Source organism: Notolepis coatsorum (assembly GCF_963971535.1).
Source record: "Notolepis coatsorum genome assembly, chromosome: 4".
NCBI lineage: Eukaryota > Metazoa > Chordata > Actinopteri > Aulopiformes > Paralepididae > Notolepis > Notolepis coatsorum.
The window spans coordinates 126,290,319-126,307,082 of NC_140168.1; the positions used below are offsets into that span (position 1 = coordinate 126,290,319).

A 16,764-nucleotide genomic window follows, 5' to 3' on the forward strand; every position below is an offset into this window, starting at 1 on the left:
CTTTTTTTTTTGTGCGTGCGGTAATAACCGCGGCGGTAGGAAATATTTTGCAAATCTGTGCGGTAAGGAAAACATCAATACCGCGGCAGCTCTACAGAGTACAGCAACTTGCAATGGGCCTGGTCTACAAGATACACTACACGACCAAGGTACCCATGTACATGTCAAAATACTTCCCAAAGGTCAGTGAATACCACGATCACAACACCAGAGGGAGCGCCACAAATCATGTTAAACCCAGATTCGGCTCAAATAAGGGACTAAACACGTTTCGCAATTATGCCACATCAATGTGGAACGCCCTACCCAAAGCTGTAAAGGAATGTGGATCACTACCCACTTTCAAAACCACTCTCAAGGGACACCTACGGGAGACTGCAATTCAACACTGGCCCCTGTAAATGTCCTAACCCAACCCCCTCCAATGTACAGTCATTTACCTAGTATGGTTTTGTCAATAGTCCAATGTACAATTTTGCTTGTTTGTACAGTGTCCCCCCCCCCCCTCAATGTACAGTTTTGCTTGTTTATACAGTGTTTCTCCCCCCCCCCCCCCCCCAACCACCTCCAATGTAAATTACCCAGTATGGTTGACAATATCCCAATGTACCCAACCCCCCCCACACAACCCCACCCAACCTCCTCCAATGTACAGTTTCTACGTCAAATGTATATACTCCCTTTTCTTGACTCCTTCTGTATCACAAACAGTACTGTATTTGCAAATCTGGTATGTCATAAATGTATAGATGTAGCAGTACTGACTATCTGTATGTCATGTATGTCATATATGTCCTGATGAATTGAAAATGGGGGACCCTGATGTAAACAAGACGAAAGTCTTTCTCTGGTCTGCATCCCCTTAACAATTGTGTGTATTGAGCTGTACTGTATTGTACCCATTCTGCAATCTGTTAATAAAGTTTTCAATCAATCAATCAATCAATCAGTCTCATTAATAAATGCATTAAATACATTCATCTTTGGTTCATACCATTGTGTTTTATCATCTCCACCATCATCCATTAAATACAATTGTACAGACTCATTTGCGATCTTAAAATCACTGAGTGCATTATTAAATAATGCCAGGTGCGATTTTACTCCTTCTTCATCTTTTAATAGCACCATTTGTCTGATCTCATTTGATTTTCGGGTGCAAGCTGCAAGCTTCCCTCTACGTGTTCCTCGTAATTGTCTCAGTTCATTTTCCGCGCCGTCAAATTCATGTTATCTATTTCAGTATCCGACATCTTAGTTTATGTTTATTCGCCAATTTGTAACACAACCGTTTAATTATATCCCACAGCGCCATGTGTGTGCGCAACGTACGTAGTTCATTGATACTCTCACCAGAGCTTTATTACTCACGAACATTCCATTGATGTTTTCGGGATGATTCACTGAATCGCTGTATGGGTGGTTCCTTTCCAACGCCGTGGTTAATGGATTCCTTCCTTTCCAACGCCGTGGTTTATCGATTCCTTTTTGCGATCACAGCGTTTTCCAACCTTCTTTCTTCACCAAACAAATAGTTTTCTTCTGTGAGTTTTCTGACTTATTGAAGCGCGCCTCTGCCTGGGTTTGCTTCAATAACAGACAGTTTTCTGACTTATTGTAGCAGACCCAGGCAGAGGCATTAGAGACAGAATGAATATTGGATGATCTATGTGTTTATATCATTAGAGACAGATAAGGGATATTGGATGATCTATGTGTTTATATCATTAGAGACAGATAAGGGATATTGGATGATCTATGTGTTTTAGGGGTGGAACGGTTCGGGCTGGGTAGGGCTTTTTTTTTTATAAATAATTCGGGCTCGGCCGGGCCCGGGCACCGCCGTTTTTTTTTTTATTTTTTTTCCCATATAACTAGGGTTATATGATAACCTTCGTTTTAAGATTCGTTCTGTTCCGTTATGGCTTCGCTCAGCACCAGTTGCATATATCTCGCTTCAGCATATATACACTGAATAATTTCACAAATGTACCTTTAAAATGCCAGCATTCATCTGGCCACACCCCCATCCGCTTACCTATATAAGCAGGGATGGTGCCACACACTCATCTCCTTCTCAAATTTCATCACAAGCAACGTGTTGCTATATGCCCACTTGACGTGGAGAAAAATATTGCTCTAAGGAAAGGAAGAATAAGGAGAATACGTTGACATCATATCTTTATTTTCTCTCTCACTATTTTAAAACGAGAAAATACGGCGATATTGTCTTCGTACTGGAGTGTCTGGAAGATGGTGATCATTCCACAAACTCCACCGGTTTCGTATTGGGGGTTCACGCCGCTACATACCTCCCAGATACAGTCTTCTTGGATGTGGCTGGACGGAGTGAAACCCTCCGGCGGTGCAGGGACTGTAGTGGCGCGCCGCTGTTGTGAGAGGCGGTGCGTTCCAGGTTGGGTGAGTAGTGTTTTGCTGGCAGGCTCCACTTGTCTGTTAGTGCTATGGGGACTAATTGACAATGTTTATGGAAACCGGGCCCAGGCTAGGGTCCTTTGTTCAGTCTCCTAGACGACGGAAGACCTTGGTCTGAAGCCATTTTAGTTTAACTAGTGGGCCGCGACCATTAACACTGGTGATCCCTGTGTTTTCTGGACGAGTGGATTTCTCTCTGTCCCGTGTTAAGCCCCTTCTTTCATATCCAAATGAGAGTATTCCTTCACGAGGAGATATGTGCATGGATGTGCGATAGCGGCAGATCCATGTTCAAGTCAGCTACACAGGCCAGTTTGTTATTGTGCTGATTCCGTCGGGTGTTGGTAAAATCACCGTTGTAAAGCAGTGTTGACATCTTGTTTCTCTTTTCTCTTAAAAAGTGAGGAGAGGTTCAGAACGGCGGCCTGTCTGGGTGAGTGTTATGTCATTGTATACATGTTCAGGTGATGGCTGCTTAGCTTACGGTTAGCCAGTCAGCTGTTAGCTGCTGCGTTAGCCTGCTGGGATCGCTGCATGGCCTACTTAGGTTGGGCCTACTGTTAGCCTGTCAGCTGTTAGCTGCGGCGCTAGCATGTCGTGATCGCTAGGTAACGTTAGCTTGCTGCTATAGGCCTAGGCCTGGCGCGGGGTAGCTTTAGCTCCTCGCGCGCCGCCACGAGTTCGCTTCTGGTCGCGTGCGCCGTTAGCTCGGCGTCTCGCGAGCAGGGGCAGTAGCGCCCGAACGGTTGTAGCGGCCGTTAGCTTAATGCTACTCTGTTGAACGTGCTTTGATTTTAACATGTTTTACACTCTTGACTACGACGTCATCCTTGACAGGGGATGTTCGTCGACCCTGCCCTGGGCCTGGACGGGGATTGCGTCGACAAAGAGGACTGTAGCGACTGGTTGGAGCGACGACGCTGCCCAGTTCGAGCAACACAGGATCGGCTGTGTTGTCTACGGGGTCTTTCTTGAGTCTGCACTTCGCTGATCTACGTTCCGGGTAGGACAAGGTTGACCAGACCTTATAACACGTCTTCTGGTTTTACTTTTCTAAATGTTTTGTGAATGACAATGTTTTCCCAAAACGTGTGTTGCTGCAATGCATTTAGGATACGACGCGAGTTGTGTGTGAACTGTCTTGTCACTGGCAGTTGGCTTCTCCGTGCAAATCGGGTTGTTACAGATGTGAAAATGATCTGGTTGTTGTGTGAGAAACATCATGTGTGTTGTTATGTACCGTGTACTCACAACTAAGGTAACTAACCTATGAAGCTATGCTTAGTGACAAGTGAGTAAAAGAATGTTCTTTTCTCAGCCTGTGATGACAATGAACAGTGTGTTCACATATTAACAGGTTTCCTGTTTTAACTGGCCGTATTAAGGGTAAAATAAGAGGATTGTGTTTCCCCCCGGTTCCCTGGGGACTTTTTCATCCTCCTATCAGACATGTTGTGCACTAAATTGTGTCTTTTGTGTGGTAGGGATGCGATGTAACCCTTAGCTTGATTGCTGAGGTTGTGCTAAAACTGCTGGAGAAACTTTATTTTCCTAGAAGAAAAGATTGTTTGGTCGCTCTCGTGTGTGCTTAGCAAGGCCTGTGGCCGCTACTAATCGAGAATTATGTATTCTCTCATTATGAAAAACGGCGTTCCTCTGTAGAGTGTTTTTGCCATTTTTTGTAGGTGATGATGGGTTGTGTGTGTCATGTGACCTACAACTGGGTTGGACTGGCCACAGAAGCACATGTGTATGTTGGACCGGGGCTCTTAGAGCCCTCTCTATTCTGTGTTTTTTCCTTAGTAAAAATCAGATAGCAGGTTAGCTCATGCGCTGTGTGGAGCTGTCAAACGCTTCATAGAGCTGACTATGACTGTGTCATGTTTTCTTTTTGTCATTACATCGTATCATGGGTGTGGGGTCGTAAAGGGGTGAACTGGTAACCTTTCCTCTCCTCCTCGTTTCTGTCGGTCAGGGGTACACCCCCTGTCCTTCAAGGTTCCCGTCACGTGGCGGTTCGGCACGTTACGGGGGGGGGGGGGGGAGGGAGTTTCCTGGTCCCACGGCTTGGTATATTGGGCGTGTGCACCGCAGGAATTCCCCCACCATAGAGTACGTCACCGTGCACGTCTCTGTTGGTAGGACTTCCGTGTGCTGTTCAGGTCCATGTGATGGATCTGTTTCAGGGGGTGGTCAGGGCTCCTCCTCACCAAGCGCCTATTCGGGCCTTCTGTGAGTTCGGACTCCTTCTTCCATGTGAGGGAGCCTCCATCAGAGTACAGAGCCTTCCTCCTCAGATTGTCAAAGTGAGTGGACCCTCTAGAAGGGTCCTATTCTATTGTATATGTATTCGATTCAATTCGATTATTGAGTGTGTATGGGTTCAGTGCCTCTTCCCCGGAGAGCCCTAAAAAAATTTTTTTTTTACATGGCTCGAGGTGCAATATATTCTTTTCAATCTGTACAGCTCGCGTGGGAAGTCTCTCTGGGGATCCCCGTCTCCTTCCTATGGGAGGGTGGTGGGATGTAAAAATGTGAAAATGTTTTACCCCCGGCTGTGTAGACTGGGATACATACTGTTGATGCTTCCTTCTTTTCTATTCAAAAAGTGTTGGAGTTAGGGAGTGTCACACCCCTCTTGTCGTTCCCCTGGGCGCCTTGGGGATTCAATGACAGGTCTAAATAGCCTGTTCATTGATGGGGGTGTGTCCCGACGCACGTATAGTGCTAGCTTGCTGTAAACAGGCGACTGACTGGCGCGCCTTGGTTGCTTGTGGTTAAAACGGCGTTTTTATAAAGCAACTGAGATGGGGGTTTTTCCTCTTCCGACGACCAAATCCCACGACCTGGGTTGGTTTTCGACGGATTCTCGTTCATGTCTGGGGGATGATGACGGAATGGATCTGAACGTATGTAGAGGGGTCTCACGCCCTTGGGGTGGGCCACCAGGCGCGGTTCGCCCGAACGTCTGGGTGGCGCCTTCTTTTCATGTTAAGATCGACACGCATATCTGCCCTTTCTCCTGGAGTAGGCATGTCGGCGTGGTTAGGGCACGGGACTGGTTCTGGTCACGCTGGTCCGGATCAGTTGAACCCGTTGTCCGCCGGGGATGCAGATCTGCTGTTCTGGTACCCTGAGGGACTTGGGCTTTTTTCAGGGGGAAAAATGCCAGGTCGGTCCGGGTGTCACAGGGTTAAGCGCTATGGAGACCCTGGTTGGGTACGTTTTTACTCAGCACTGTCGTAATGGCTTACGGCCATGCCATCCTGTGCACGCTCGATCTCGTCGGATCTCGGCCGCTACACAGGTTGGTCCTGGTTAGTACTTGGTTGGGAGACCGCCTGGGAATACCAAGTACGGTGTGCTTAGGGGCTGGTTCTCCATTCTTTTTCGCTCCTCTCTCACGCATGGCGAAGAGGGGCCTGTGGGGGTGGTTTTTGACTTCCTCTGGTGACCCTGTGCTTCCCGTACCGCCAGGCCCGGTCCGAAGTAATGTTTCGTCGACCCGTAGGCCTGGGTTAACCCTTTTTTGAAAACTGAAACACTTGTACTGCGGTATAGCCGGTGTATAACCGGTGTGTTTTGGAGTTTTTTCTTGAGGGGTTATAGGAACAACCACCGCATTGGGTAACGCCAAGGTGGTTGATTCCCTGGTGTGTTGGAGCAGTGTCAACTCTCGGGTTCACCGGTTGAGGGTGCCCCTGCACGTTCATGACGTCTGCCAGTCGTGTCAGCCTTCTCGGCCTCAACCCCTCTGGGTGGGGGTTTTTAAATGGAGGCTTGGTCATGCAACAACGCCAGCATACGCCCCTTCCGCCGGGGCGGCTGTGTTCAGCTGTCCCCTCTGGCGCCTGTCTCGTCCGCAGTCTCCAGGCTAGGGTTAACAGCCTGTTGCCTGGTTTTTCCCCGGTGCGCTGCCTGCTTCCGTTGGTTAACCTTTTTTGTGTGCTTACGGCCATGCTGACTGCCTGTTCTGCAGGGTCAGTGTGCCAGGCGGTGTACTATTGGGGGGACAGGGCCCGCTCGGCTTACGGCCATACCAACCTGAACACGCCCGATCTCGTCCGATCTCGGAAGCTAAGCAGGTTCGCGCCTGGTTAGTACTTGGATGGGAGACCGCCTGGGAATACCAGGTGCAGTAAGCTTTAATGAGGGGCCTTTGTCCGAATACGCTGGCGATGTGGGGGGCGGGGCACTACGTGCCCACCTGGTGGGGTCTTGATGCTGGCATCATGGACTTCTCCGGGCCCCCATTCCAGGGAGTCCAGCCCTTTTGGTGGGTCTGGGTCTTCCTTCGCGCTCCGCTGCTACGGCCTTGCCACGGGGTTGGGTTTGCCCTTGACCCCGTGATTCTGGGGGCAGTAACGAGGTTGTTTCCTCCGTTCGTTCCCGGGTGGCATGCGGGTTGTGCGTGTGTGTAGTCGTGGGGTCAAGCCACGCTCTGCTCACCCTGTGCGTTGAGTTGCTTGAGTGCCTCTTCGCACGGTCGGGTCCGTTGCCCTCCCGTGAAGCCACCAATAGGGGGGGTGCCCTCCATTAGGGTGGGTCGGGGGGGCTCGGCCCTCCCTGATCTGATGGCTGTGGGGGGCCTCAGCGGGGTGTATTTGTCGAGCTATGGCTCCCGCTCAGCTCCTGTTATGCAACTGGTGCTGAGCGAAGCCATAACGGAACAGAACGTTAGGTTATGTAGATAACCAAGTTCTGTTAGTTATGGTGCGCTCAGCACCAGGACGCCGCTGCGGCCCTTGATTTTTCATTGTGATGAAATTTGTTGGGAAGGAGATGAGTGTGTGGCACCATCCCTGCTTATATAGGTAAGCGGATGGGGGTGTGGCCAGATGAATGCTGGCATTTTAAAGGTACATTTGTGAAATTATTCAGTGTATATATGCTGAAGCGAGATATATGCAACTGGTGCTGAGCGCACCATAACTAACAGAACTTGGTTATCTACATAACCTAACGCTTTCTCTTTTGCGCCAGAGAAACATTTGGATGTAATTACTGCAGCGCGCAGGGAGAAGAACTCAGGGGACAAGTTCAACTCGATTGGTTGTGTTGGAATATAGCCAGTTGGCGAACGTTTTAATTTGTTCTTGGGATGTATGTAGCCGGTTTTGTTAACGGTGTTCACCGCGTTGCTGACGTCGTGGTGAGTGATATGTTTATTATTTGCTGGGTCGCGACTCGCTACCTGTTTTGTTGCTCTGCTCGAAATCTGATTTCTGTTTTCTGTTTGTTTGTTTGACTGAGTAGGCTATTGTGTGTCGTGTGTGTGTGTGTCAAAGAAGATTCTATAGCCTTCAATACGTTTTGAGGCTGATGTGTGAGTCAGTCTATATAAGCGAGCACTGGGAGAGACGGCATTGCGAAACAGGCTATGTAAATGCTTCTTAGTTTTGTTTATTTATTACGTTCATATAAAACCGTGTTTTCAATATTTAAAACAAATACAAAAAAAATTATATTTTAATAATAATAATAATAATAATTTTTTTCGGGTTTTCATGCGGGCTAGGGCTTAAAATATTATTTACAGTCAGGCTTATTTTCGGGCAGGGCCTGAAGTTCATGGGCTCGGGCAGGGCTCAGGCTTTATTTCAAGGCCCTTGCAGACCACTAATTCTCAAGGACATAGTCATGCAAAAACTGAAAGAATGAGGCAGTTTGACATCAGGCACATTATTTTGACAGTGACGGTTAGAGCTAGGAGAGAGAGGGGAGGCATTGCTGATTTAAACATGCTTCTCATTTATTTGGTAAAAAAAAAGTTATAAATATAGGCAACATTTGTCAAAGTATTAACTTAGTGCAAACAAACAACATAATTAAACCTTTTCCTTTTTTGTGGCCACATTATAGACAAAGGCCATCAACATAAAGTATGAATAAACCAGCACTAGACTTTCTTATCAAAAAGGAAAAGTCACTGTGTTATTTAAAATAAATAAATCATGTGTACTAAATATATATTTACTTTTTAATTGCATGAAACATTATGAAGTATTCTCTTTTCCGCTTTTCACTGCATGGTACCTAATCGACTCGCTTTTGCCTGGTAGCCGTATTTGAAGTGACGTCACACGAGGAAGTAAATAGTCAACAGTAACACTGCGTTGGAAGAAGAAACCCTGATGATATAATATAAACCAACAGCCAATAAATGTGAAGTTATCTTTGAACCTCTGTTGTCAAGCCTCGTCAATATACCCCCCCTTCCCCACTAATGGAACTAATGGAACACAGCGAAGTGACTCCACGGTTAGCTCGCGGCTAACAATAGTTAGCTCGCGCTAACTCTAGTTAGCTTGCGGCTAACGTAACGTTAGCCTAGCTTGCGGCTAACATTATAACCGAACATACACACATGCCCCGAACTGCGGAGGTCGTATCGAACAATGTACGGTTCGAATGCGTACCGTTCCACCACTAATGTGTTTATATCATTAGAGACAGATAAGCGATATTGGATGATCTATGTGTTTATATCATTAGAGACAGATAAGGGATATTGGATGATCTATGTGTTTATATCATTAGAGACAGATAAGGGATATTGGATTGATTGATTGATTGAAAACTTTATTAACAGATTGCAGAATGGGTACAATACAGTACAGCTCAATACACACAATTGTTAAGGGGATGCAGACCAGAGAAAGACTTTCGTCTTGTTTACATCAGGGTCCCCCATTTTCAATTAATCAGGACATATATGACATACATGACATACAGATATACAGTACTGCTACATCTATACATTTATGACATACCAGATTTGCAAATACAGTACCGTTTGTAATACAAAAATAGTCCAGAAAAGAGTATATACATTTGACGTAAAAACTGTACATTGGGGGAGGTTGGGTAGGTGGGGTGGGTGGGGGCTGTACATTGGAGGTGGTTCGGTGGGTGGGGTGGGGGGGGGGGTTGGGCAGGAGGAGTACACTGTACAACTGTACAAGCAAAACTGTACATTGGAATATTGACAACCATACTTGGTCATTTACTGTACATTGGAGGGGGTTGGGTTAGGACATTTACATGGGCCAGTTTCGAATTGCAGTCTCCCGTAGGTGTTCTTTGAGTGTTTTTGAAAGTGGGTAGTGATTCACATTCCTTTACAGCTTTGGGTAGGGCGTTCCACATTGATGTGGCATAATTGCGAAACGTGTTTAGTCCCTTGTTTGAGCCGAATCTGGGTTTAACATGATTTGTGGAGCTCCCTCTGGTGTTGTGATCGTGGTATTCACTGACCTTTGGGAAGTATTTTGACATGTACATGGGTACCTTGGTCATGTAGTGTATCTTGTAGACCAGGCCCATTGCAAGTTGCTGTACTCTGTCGTCTACTCTAAGCCATCCTAGGTTGTCAAAGTGTGCAGGGGTGAGGTGGGTTCTAGGAGTAAGGTCAAGCAGTAGTCTGACCAGTTTGTTTTGAGATATTTGTAATTTAGTTTTTAGCGCCTTTGAGGTGCTTTGGTACCATGAGGTGCAAGCATAGTCGTAGTACCCTTGTATGAGTGCTCCTGCCAGAGTCTTCAGGGTGTTCTTGTTTACCAGAGAGGAGATCCGGTACAAGAATCGAGTTAGTTGGTTGACTTTTTTTATTACATTGGATGCCATTTTGTCACAGGAAAGATTAGCCTCTAGGATGGAGCCCAGGTAGGTAATTTCATCTTTCCTTGTGACAATATTGTCACCCACTGTAACTGAGAAGCCGTCGGTCTTGCTGAGTTTGTTATTTGAACCGAAGAGAATGGACTCTGTTTTGCCCATGTGTAATGATAGTTTGTTATCAGCGAGCCATATGCAGATTTTGCCTAGTTCCGAGCTGAGTTTTTTTTCAACCTGTAACTTGTTCTTGTCAGAGACCAGCAGGGCTGAGTCGTCTGCGAACAAGAACAAGTTGCAGTCACAAGCTGACGACATGTCATTTGCATAAATTAGGAACAGTAGCGGTCCTAGTATGCTTCCTTGTGGAACACCACAGCTCACTGTGAGGGGGGGGGGGGGGGGGGGGGTAGGGTACCGTTTACCTCCACCATCTGTTCTCTCCCCTCTAGGTAGGATTGCATCCATCTCACTGCTTTTGGCTTGTCAATCAGAATGGAGTGATTGACAGTGTCGAAGGCTTTTTGTAGGTCCAGCATGACCATGCCGCAGTATTTACCCGCGTCCACCTCTTGTTTGATGTGGTCGTTCAAATAGAGAAGTCATGTGTCAGTGGAGTGGGATGTTCTGAAGCCAGATTGGAATTCGTAGATTCGATTTTTTTCCGCTAGGTACTTTTCAATCTGTTCGTAGAAATTTTTTTCCATGACTTTCGAGATGGAGGTAAGAATAGAAACAGGGCGGTAGTTGCCTGGGTCTAATTTACTGCCCTTTTTGTGCAGAGGGGTCACTCTCGCAATTTTGAAGTCCTTGGAGACATGTCCCTGTTTTATGGAGAGGTTTATTATGTGTGTGATGACTGGGGTGATGGCGGCTGCTGAGTCTCTGAGGAATTTGGAGGGGATGTTGTCATGGCCAGTGGCCTTGTTAGGTTGGAGGGCACTCAGTTTTTTGAGTACCTTATCTGTTGTTACCATTTCCAGTTTGAAGTCGTCTTTGCGGACCCCTAGGTTTTTGTAGTAAGCTACTATGTGTTCTACCCCATAATGCCCTGAGTGGGAGGGTAGTTTGTTTACCAGTGTTGTGGCTATGTTTGTGAAGAAAATGTTTAAGTAATTGGCTACATCTAGCTTGTCTGTGATGAGTGTGTTGTCCGTCTTTATGTTTATGTTTGAGAATCTGGTTTTAAGTTTTTTACTGCAGCCTAGTTGATTGTTGAGTAATTTCCAAAGTTCACATGGTTTGTTTTTGTTTTCCTCAGTTTTGTCATTAATGAAGTTCTTTTTTGCCGTTTTGATCATGGAGTTTACGTCGTTTCTTAGTCTGTTTCTTTCCAGTTTGAGTTCAGTCACGTGGGCTTGGAGTTCACTGCTCGTGCTTTTTGTAAGATTTGACTGACTTTTACGAAACTCAGAGCATTTTTTTGTCTCTGGTTTTCATAGCGGCCAATATTTCGGAGTGCATCCACGGCTCAGCATGATTTTTTACCCTGGTGGTTCTTAGGGGGGCCATGTCGTTTAGTGTTGTTGAAAATTTGGTTTTGAAACCAAACCATGTTTCTTCTACCAGTGTACCATTGAGCTCATCTGACCAGTCCATCTGATCTATGTGTTTATAACTTTATATCATTAGAGACAGATAAGGGATATTGGATGATCTATGTGTTTATATCATTAGAGACAGATAAGGGATATTGGATGATCTATGTGTTTATATCATTAGAGACAGATAAGGGATATTGGATGATCTATGTGTTTATATCATTAGAGACAGATAAGGGATATTGGATGATCTATGTGGTTGCGGTGGCGGTTGACCTGTAGGGTTAGGGTTAGGGTTAGGGTGGCGGTTGACCTGTAGGGTTAGGGTTAGGGTTAGGGTGGAGGTTGACCTGTAGGAAGGGGTCACTGATTCCGGCCACATTGTGCTCTGGAGAATAACCGGACATCACCAGACCCTTCATGATCTGCACCAGGTCTGGCACCACCTGAGAGACACACACAGCACCATACATGTTAGGATAGAGACAGGTTGGGTCAGGAGGTACTGGACTCTGGGTGTCTATTAGGGATGTGCATGACTGACCAAAATCATTTTAGAATAGTCTACTGTTCCTAAGACTAAATATTCGAAAATTCGAATAAAGAATAATAAAAAATAATAATAAAAAAAAACACGAAATTGTTATTTTCTGTTTCAGTTTAAATTCAGTTAAAATGTTCTGTTTCAGTTCAATTCAGTTATTCTTTTTAATAGAATGGATCATTAAAATCAAAGGGTATTGCACATAAATAGGCAGATAATCCTTCAGAACGTTGATGAATCAAAATTAATAATGAAAAAAAATTGTAAAAAAAAATATAAAAAAAAATCATATATATATATTTTTCTACTCAGACATGAAAATCAAAATTTGTGGAGACTGGCACGACTGTTCGAACATTTGAAAATTCTACCTTTATCCCTGTGTCCTACCTACCTTCATCCCTAGGGGGCGCTGTGTCCTCCCTACCTAGTGTCTGTGTCCTCCCTACCTTCATCCCTAGGGAGCGCTGTGTCCTCCCTACCTTCATCCCTAGTGTCTGTGTCCTCCCTACCTTCATCCCTGTGTCCTCCCTACCTAGTGTCTGTGTCCTCCCTACCTTCATCCCTAGGGGGCGCTGTGTCCTCCCTACCTTCATCCCTGTGTCCTCCCTACCTAGTGTCTGTGTCCTCCCTACCTTCATCCCTAGGGGGCGCTGTGTCCTCCCTACCTTCATCCCTAGTGTCTGTGTCCTCCCTACCTTCATCCCTGTGTCCTCCCTACCTAGTGTCTGTGTCCTCCCTACCTTCATCCCTAGGGGGCGCTGTGTCCTCCCTACCTTCATCCCTAGTGTCTGTGTCCTCCCCTACCTTCATCCCTAGTGTCTGTGTCCTCCCTACCTAGTCTGTGTCCTCCCTACCTAGTGTCTGTGTCCTCCCTACCTAGTGTCTGTGTCCTCCCTACCTAGTGTCTGTATCCTCCCTACCTAGTGTCTGTATCCTCCCTACCTAGTGTCTGTGTCCTCCCTACCTAATGTCTGTGTCCTCCCTACCTAGTGTCTGTGTCCTCCCTACCTAGTGTTTGTATCCTCCCTACCTAGTGTCTGTGTCCTCCCTACCTAGTGTCTGTGTCCTCCCTACCTTCATCCCTAGTGTCTGTGTCCTCCCTACCTTCATCCCTAGGGGGCGCTGTGTCCTCCCTACATAGTGTCTGTGTCCTCCCTACCTAGTGTCTGTATCCTCCCTACCTAGTGTCTGTATCTTCCCTACCTTCATCCCTAGTGTCTGTGTCCTCCCTACCTAGTGTCTGTGTCCTCCCTACCTAGTGTCTGTGTCCTCCCTACCTTCATCCCTAGGGGGCGCTGTGTCCTCCCTACCTAGTGTCTGTGTCCTCCCTATCTAGTGTCTGTGTCCTCCCTACCTAGTGTCTGTATCCTCCCTACCTAGTGTCTGTATCTTCCCTACCTTCATCCCTAGTGTCTGTGTCCTCCCTACCTAGTGTCTGTGTCCTCCCTACCTAGTGTCTGTGTCCTCCCTACCTAGTGTCTGTATCTTCCCTACCTTCATCCCTAGTGTCTGTGTCCTCCCTACCTAGTGTCTGTGTCCTCCCTACCTAGTGTCTGTATCCTCCCTACCTAGTGTCTGTATCTTCCCTACCTTCATCCCTAGTGTCTGTGTCCTCCCTACCTAGTGTCTGTGTCCTCCCTACCTAGTGTCTGTGTCCTCCCTACCTAGTGTCTGTATCCTCCCTACCTAGTGTCTGTATCTTCCCTACCTTCATCCCTAGTGTCTGTGTCCTCCCTACCTAGTGTCTGTGTCCTCCCTACCTTGCGGAACTGCTCCAGTGTGTCTAGGCTGCGCTCACAGAGCTCTGTGATGAGAACCACCGCCCCATGCAAGACTCCTGCATCAGACAGGAAGGATACAAAACACATAGTGAAACATATAAAACACATAGTAAAACATACAAAACACACAGTAAAACACACAGTAAAACATACAAAACACAGAGTAAAACATACAAAACACATAGTAAAACACACAAAACACACAGTAAAACATACAAAACACACAGTAAAACATACAAAACACATAGTAAAACATACAAAACACATATTAAAACATACAAAACACACAGTAAAACACACAAAACACACAGTAAAACACACAAAACACAGTAAAACATACAAAACACATAGTAAAACACACAAAACACACAGTAAAACATACAAAACACATAGTAAAACATACAAAACACAGTAAAACATACAAAACACATAGTAAAACATACAACACACATAGTAAAACATACAAAACACACAGTAACACATACAAAACACATAGTAAAACACACAAAACACACAGTAACACACACAAAACACATAGTAAAACATACAAAACACACAGTAAAACATACAAAACACATAGTAAAACACACTAAACACATAGTAAAACATGCAAAACACAGTAAAACATACAAATCACATAGTAAAACATACAAAACACATAGTAAAACATAGAAAACACACAGTAACACACACAAAACACAGTAGAACATACAAAACACATAGTAAAACACACAAAACACATAGTAATACACACAAAACACATAGTAAAACATACAAAACACACAGTAACACATACACAACACATAGTAAAACACACAAAACACACAGTAACACACACAAAACACATAGTAAAACATACAAAACACACAGTAAAACATACAAAACACATAGTAAAACACACAAAACACATAGTAAAACATGCAAAACACAGTAAAACATACAAATCACATAGTAAAACATACAAAACACATAGTAAAACATAGAAAACACACAGTAACACACACAAAACACATAGTAAAACACACAAAACACATAGTAACACACACAAAACACACAGTAAAACACACAAAACGCATAGTAAAACATACAAAACACAGTAAAACAAATAGTAAAACAAACAAAACACACAGTAAAACATACAAAACACACAGTAAAAGATACAAAACACACAGTAAAACATACAAAACACAGTAAAACACACAAAACACAGTAAAACATACAAAACACACAGTAAAACATACAAAACACATAGTAAAACTTACAAAACACATAGTAAAACATACAAAACACAGTAAAACATACAAAACACATAGTAAAACATACAACACACATAGTAAAACATACAAAACACACAGTAACACATACAAAACACATAGTAAAACACACAAAACACACACAAAACACATAGTAAAACATACAAAACACACAGTAAAACATACAAAACACATAGTAAAACATACAAAACACATAGTAAAACACACAAAACACATAGTAAAACATACAAAACACACAGTAAAACACACAAAACACATTAAAATATACAAAACACATAGTAAAACATACAAAACACATAGTAAATCATACAAAACACACAGTAAAACACACAAAACACAGTAAAACATACAAAACACATAGTAAAACATACAAAACACACAGTAACACATACAAAACACATAGTAAAACACACAAAACACACAGTAACACACAAAACGTTAGGTTATGACTATAACCAAGTTCTGTTAGTATAGCGACGCTCGGCATCGCTCTCTGCACTATCTCGCATACGTGCACGCGCACTGAATAAAGACCACAATGTACCTTTAATCCCAATATTCGTCTGACCACACCCCTATCAGCTTACCCATATAAGCAGGGGTGGGGCCACCCACTCGCCTCCTTCCCAAGCTTTCGCCACAAGGCGAGGTCAAAGGCTGCAGCGGCGTCGGATGCCGAGCGTCGCTATACTAACAGAACTTGGTTATAGTCATAACCTAACGTTCTGTATCGTATCGCTCTCGCTCGGCATCGCTCTCTGCACAAGGGAGGCCGAGCGAGAGCCAACGGCCGACAAATACACCCCGCTGACAGCCCCCCACAAACCATCAGAACAGGGAGGGCCGAGCCCCCCCGACCCACCCTAATGGCGGGCACCCCCCCTATTAGGGGCTTCACGGGAGGGCGACGGACCCGACCGTGCGAAGAGGCACTCAAGCAACTCAACGCACAGGGTGAGCAGACCGTGGCTTGACCCCACGACTACACACACGCACAACCCGCATGCCACCCGGGAACGAACGGAGGAACAACCTCGTTACTGCCCCCAGAATCACGGGGTCAAGGGCAAACCCAACCCCGTGGCAAGGCCGTAGCAGCGGAGCACGAAGGAAGACCCAGACCCACCAAAAGGACTGGACTCCCTAGAATGGGGGCCCGGAGAAGTCCATGATGCCAGCATCAAGACCCCACCAGGTGGGCACGTAGTGCCCCGCCCCCCACATCGCCAGCGTATTCGGACAAAGGCCCCTCAGTTACTGCACCTGGTATTCCCAGGCGGAATCCCATCCAAGTACTAACCAGGCCAGAACCTGCTTAGCTTCCGAGATCGGACGAGATCGGGCGTGTTCAGGTCGGTATGGCCGTAAGCCGAGCAGGCCCCGTCCCCCCAACAGTACACCGCCTGGCACACTGACCCTGCAGAACAGACAGTCAGCATGGCCGTAAGCACACAAAAAAGGTTAACCAACGGAAGCAGGCAGCGCACCGGGGAAAAACCAGGCAACAGGCTGTTAACCCTAGCCTGGAGACTGCGGACGAGACAGGCGCCAGAGGGGACAGCTGAACACAG

At 45.6% G+C, this 16,764-nt stretch overlaps 1 protein-coding gene across 2 annotated transcripts in view; it reads right to left on the reverse strand.

Annotated features, from left to right (window-relative positions):
- Positions 1 to 16,764, reverse strand: part of ap1g2 (adaptor related protein complex 1 subunit gamma 2) — a 154,603-nt gene that overhangs the window by 95,560 nt on the left and 42,279 nt on the right. For both annotated transcript variants that reach the window (XM_084312334.1, XM_084312333.1), the window contains exons 6-7: positions 13,899 to 13,975; positions 11,942 to 12,037 (exon numbers count right to left, since the gene is read on the reverse strand). In XM_084312334.1, the coding sequence (XP_084168460.1) occupies positions 11,942 to 12,037; positions 13,899 to 13,975 (173 nt within the window). The remainder of the gene's footprint in view (positions 1 to 11,941; positions 12,038 to 13,898; positions 13,976 to 16,764) is intronic.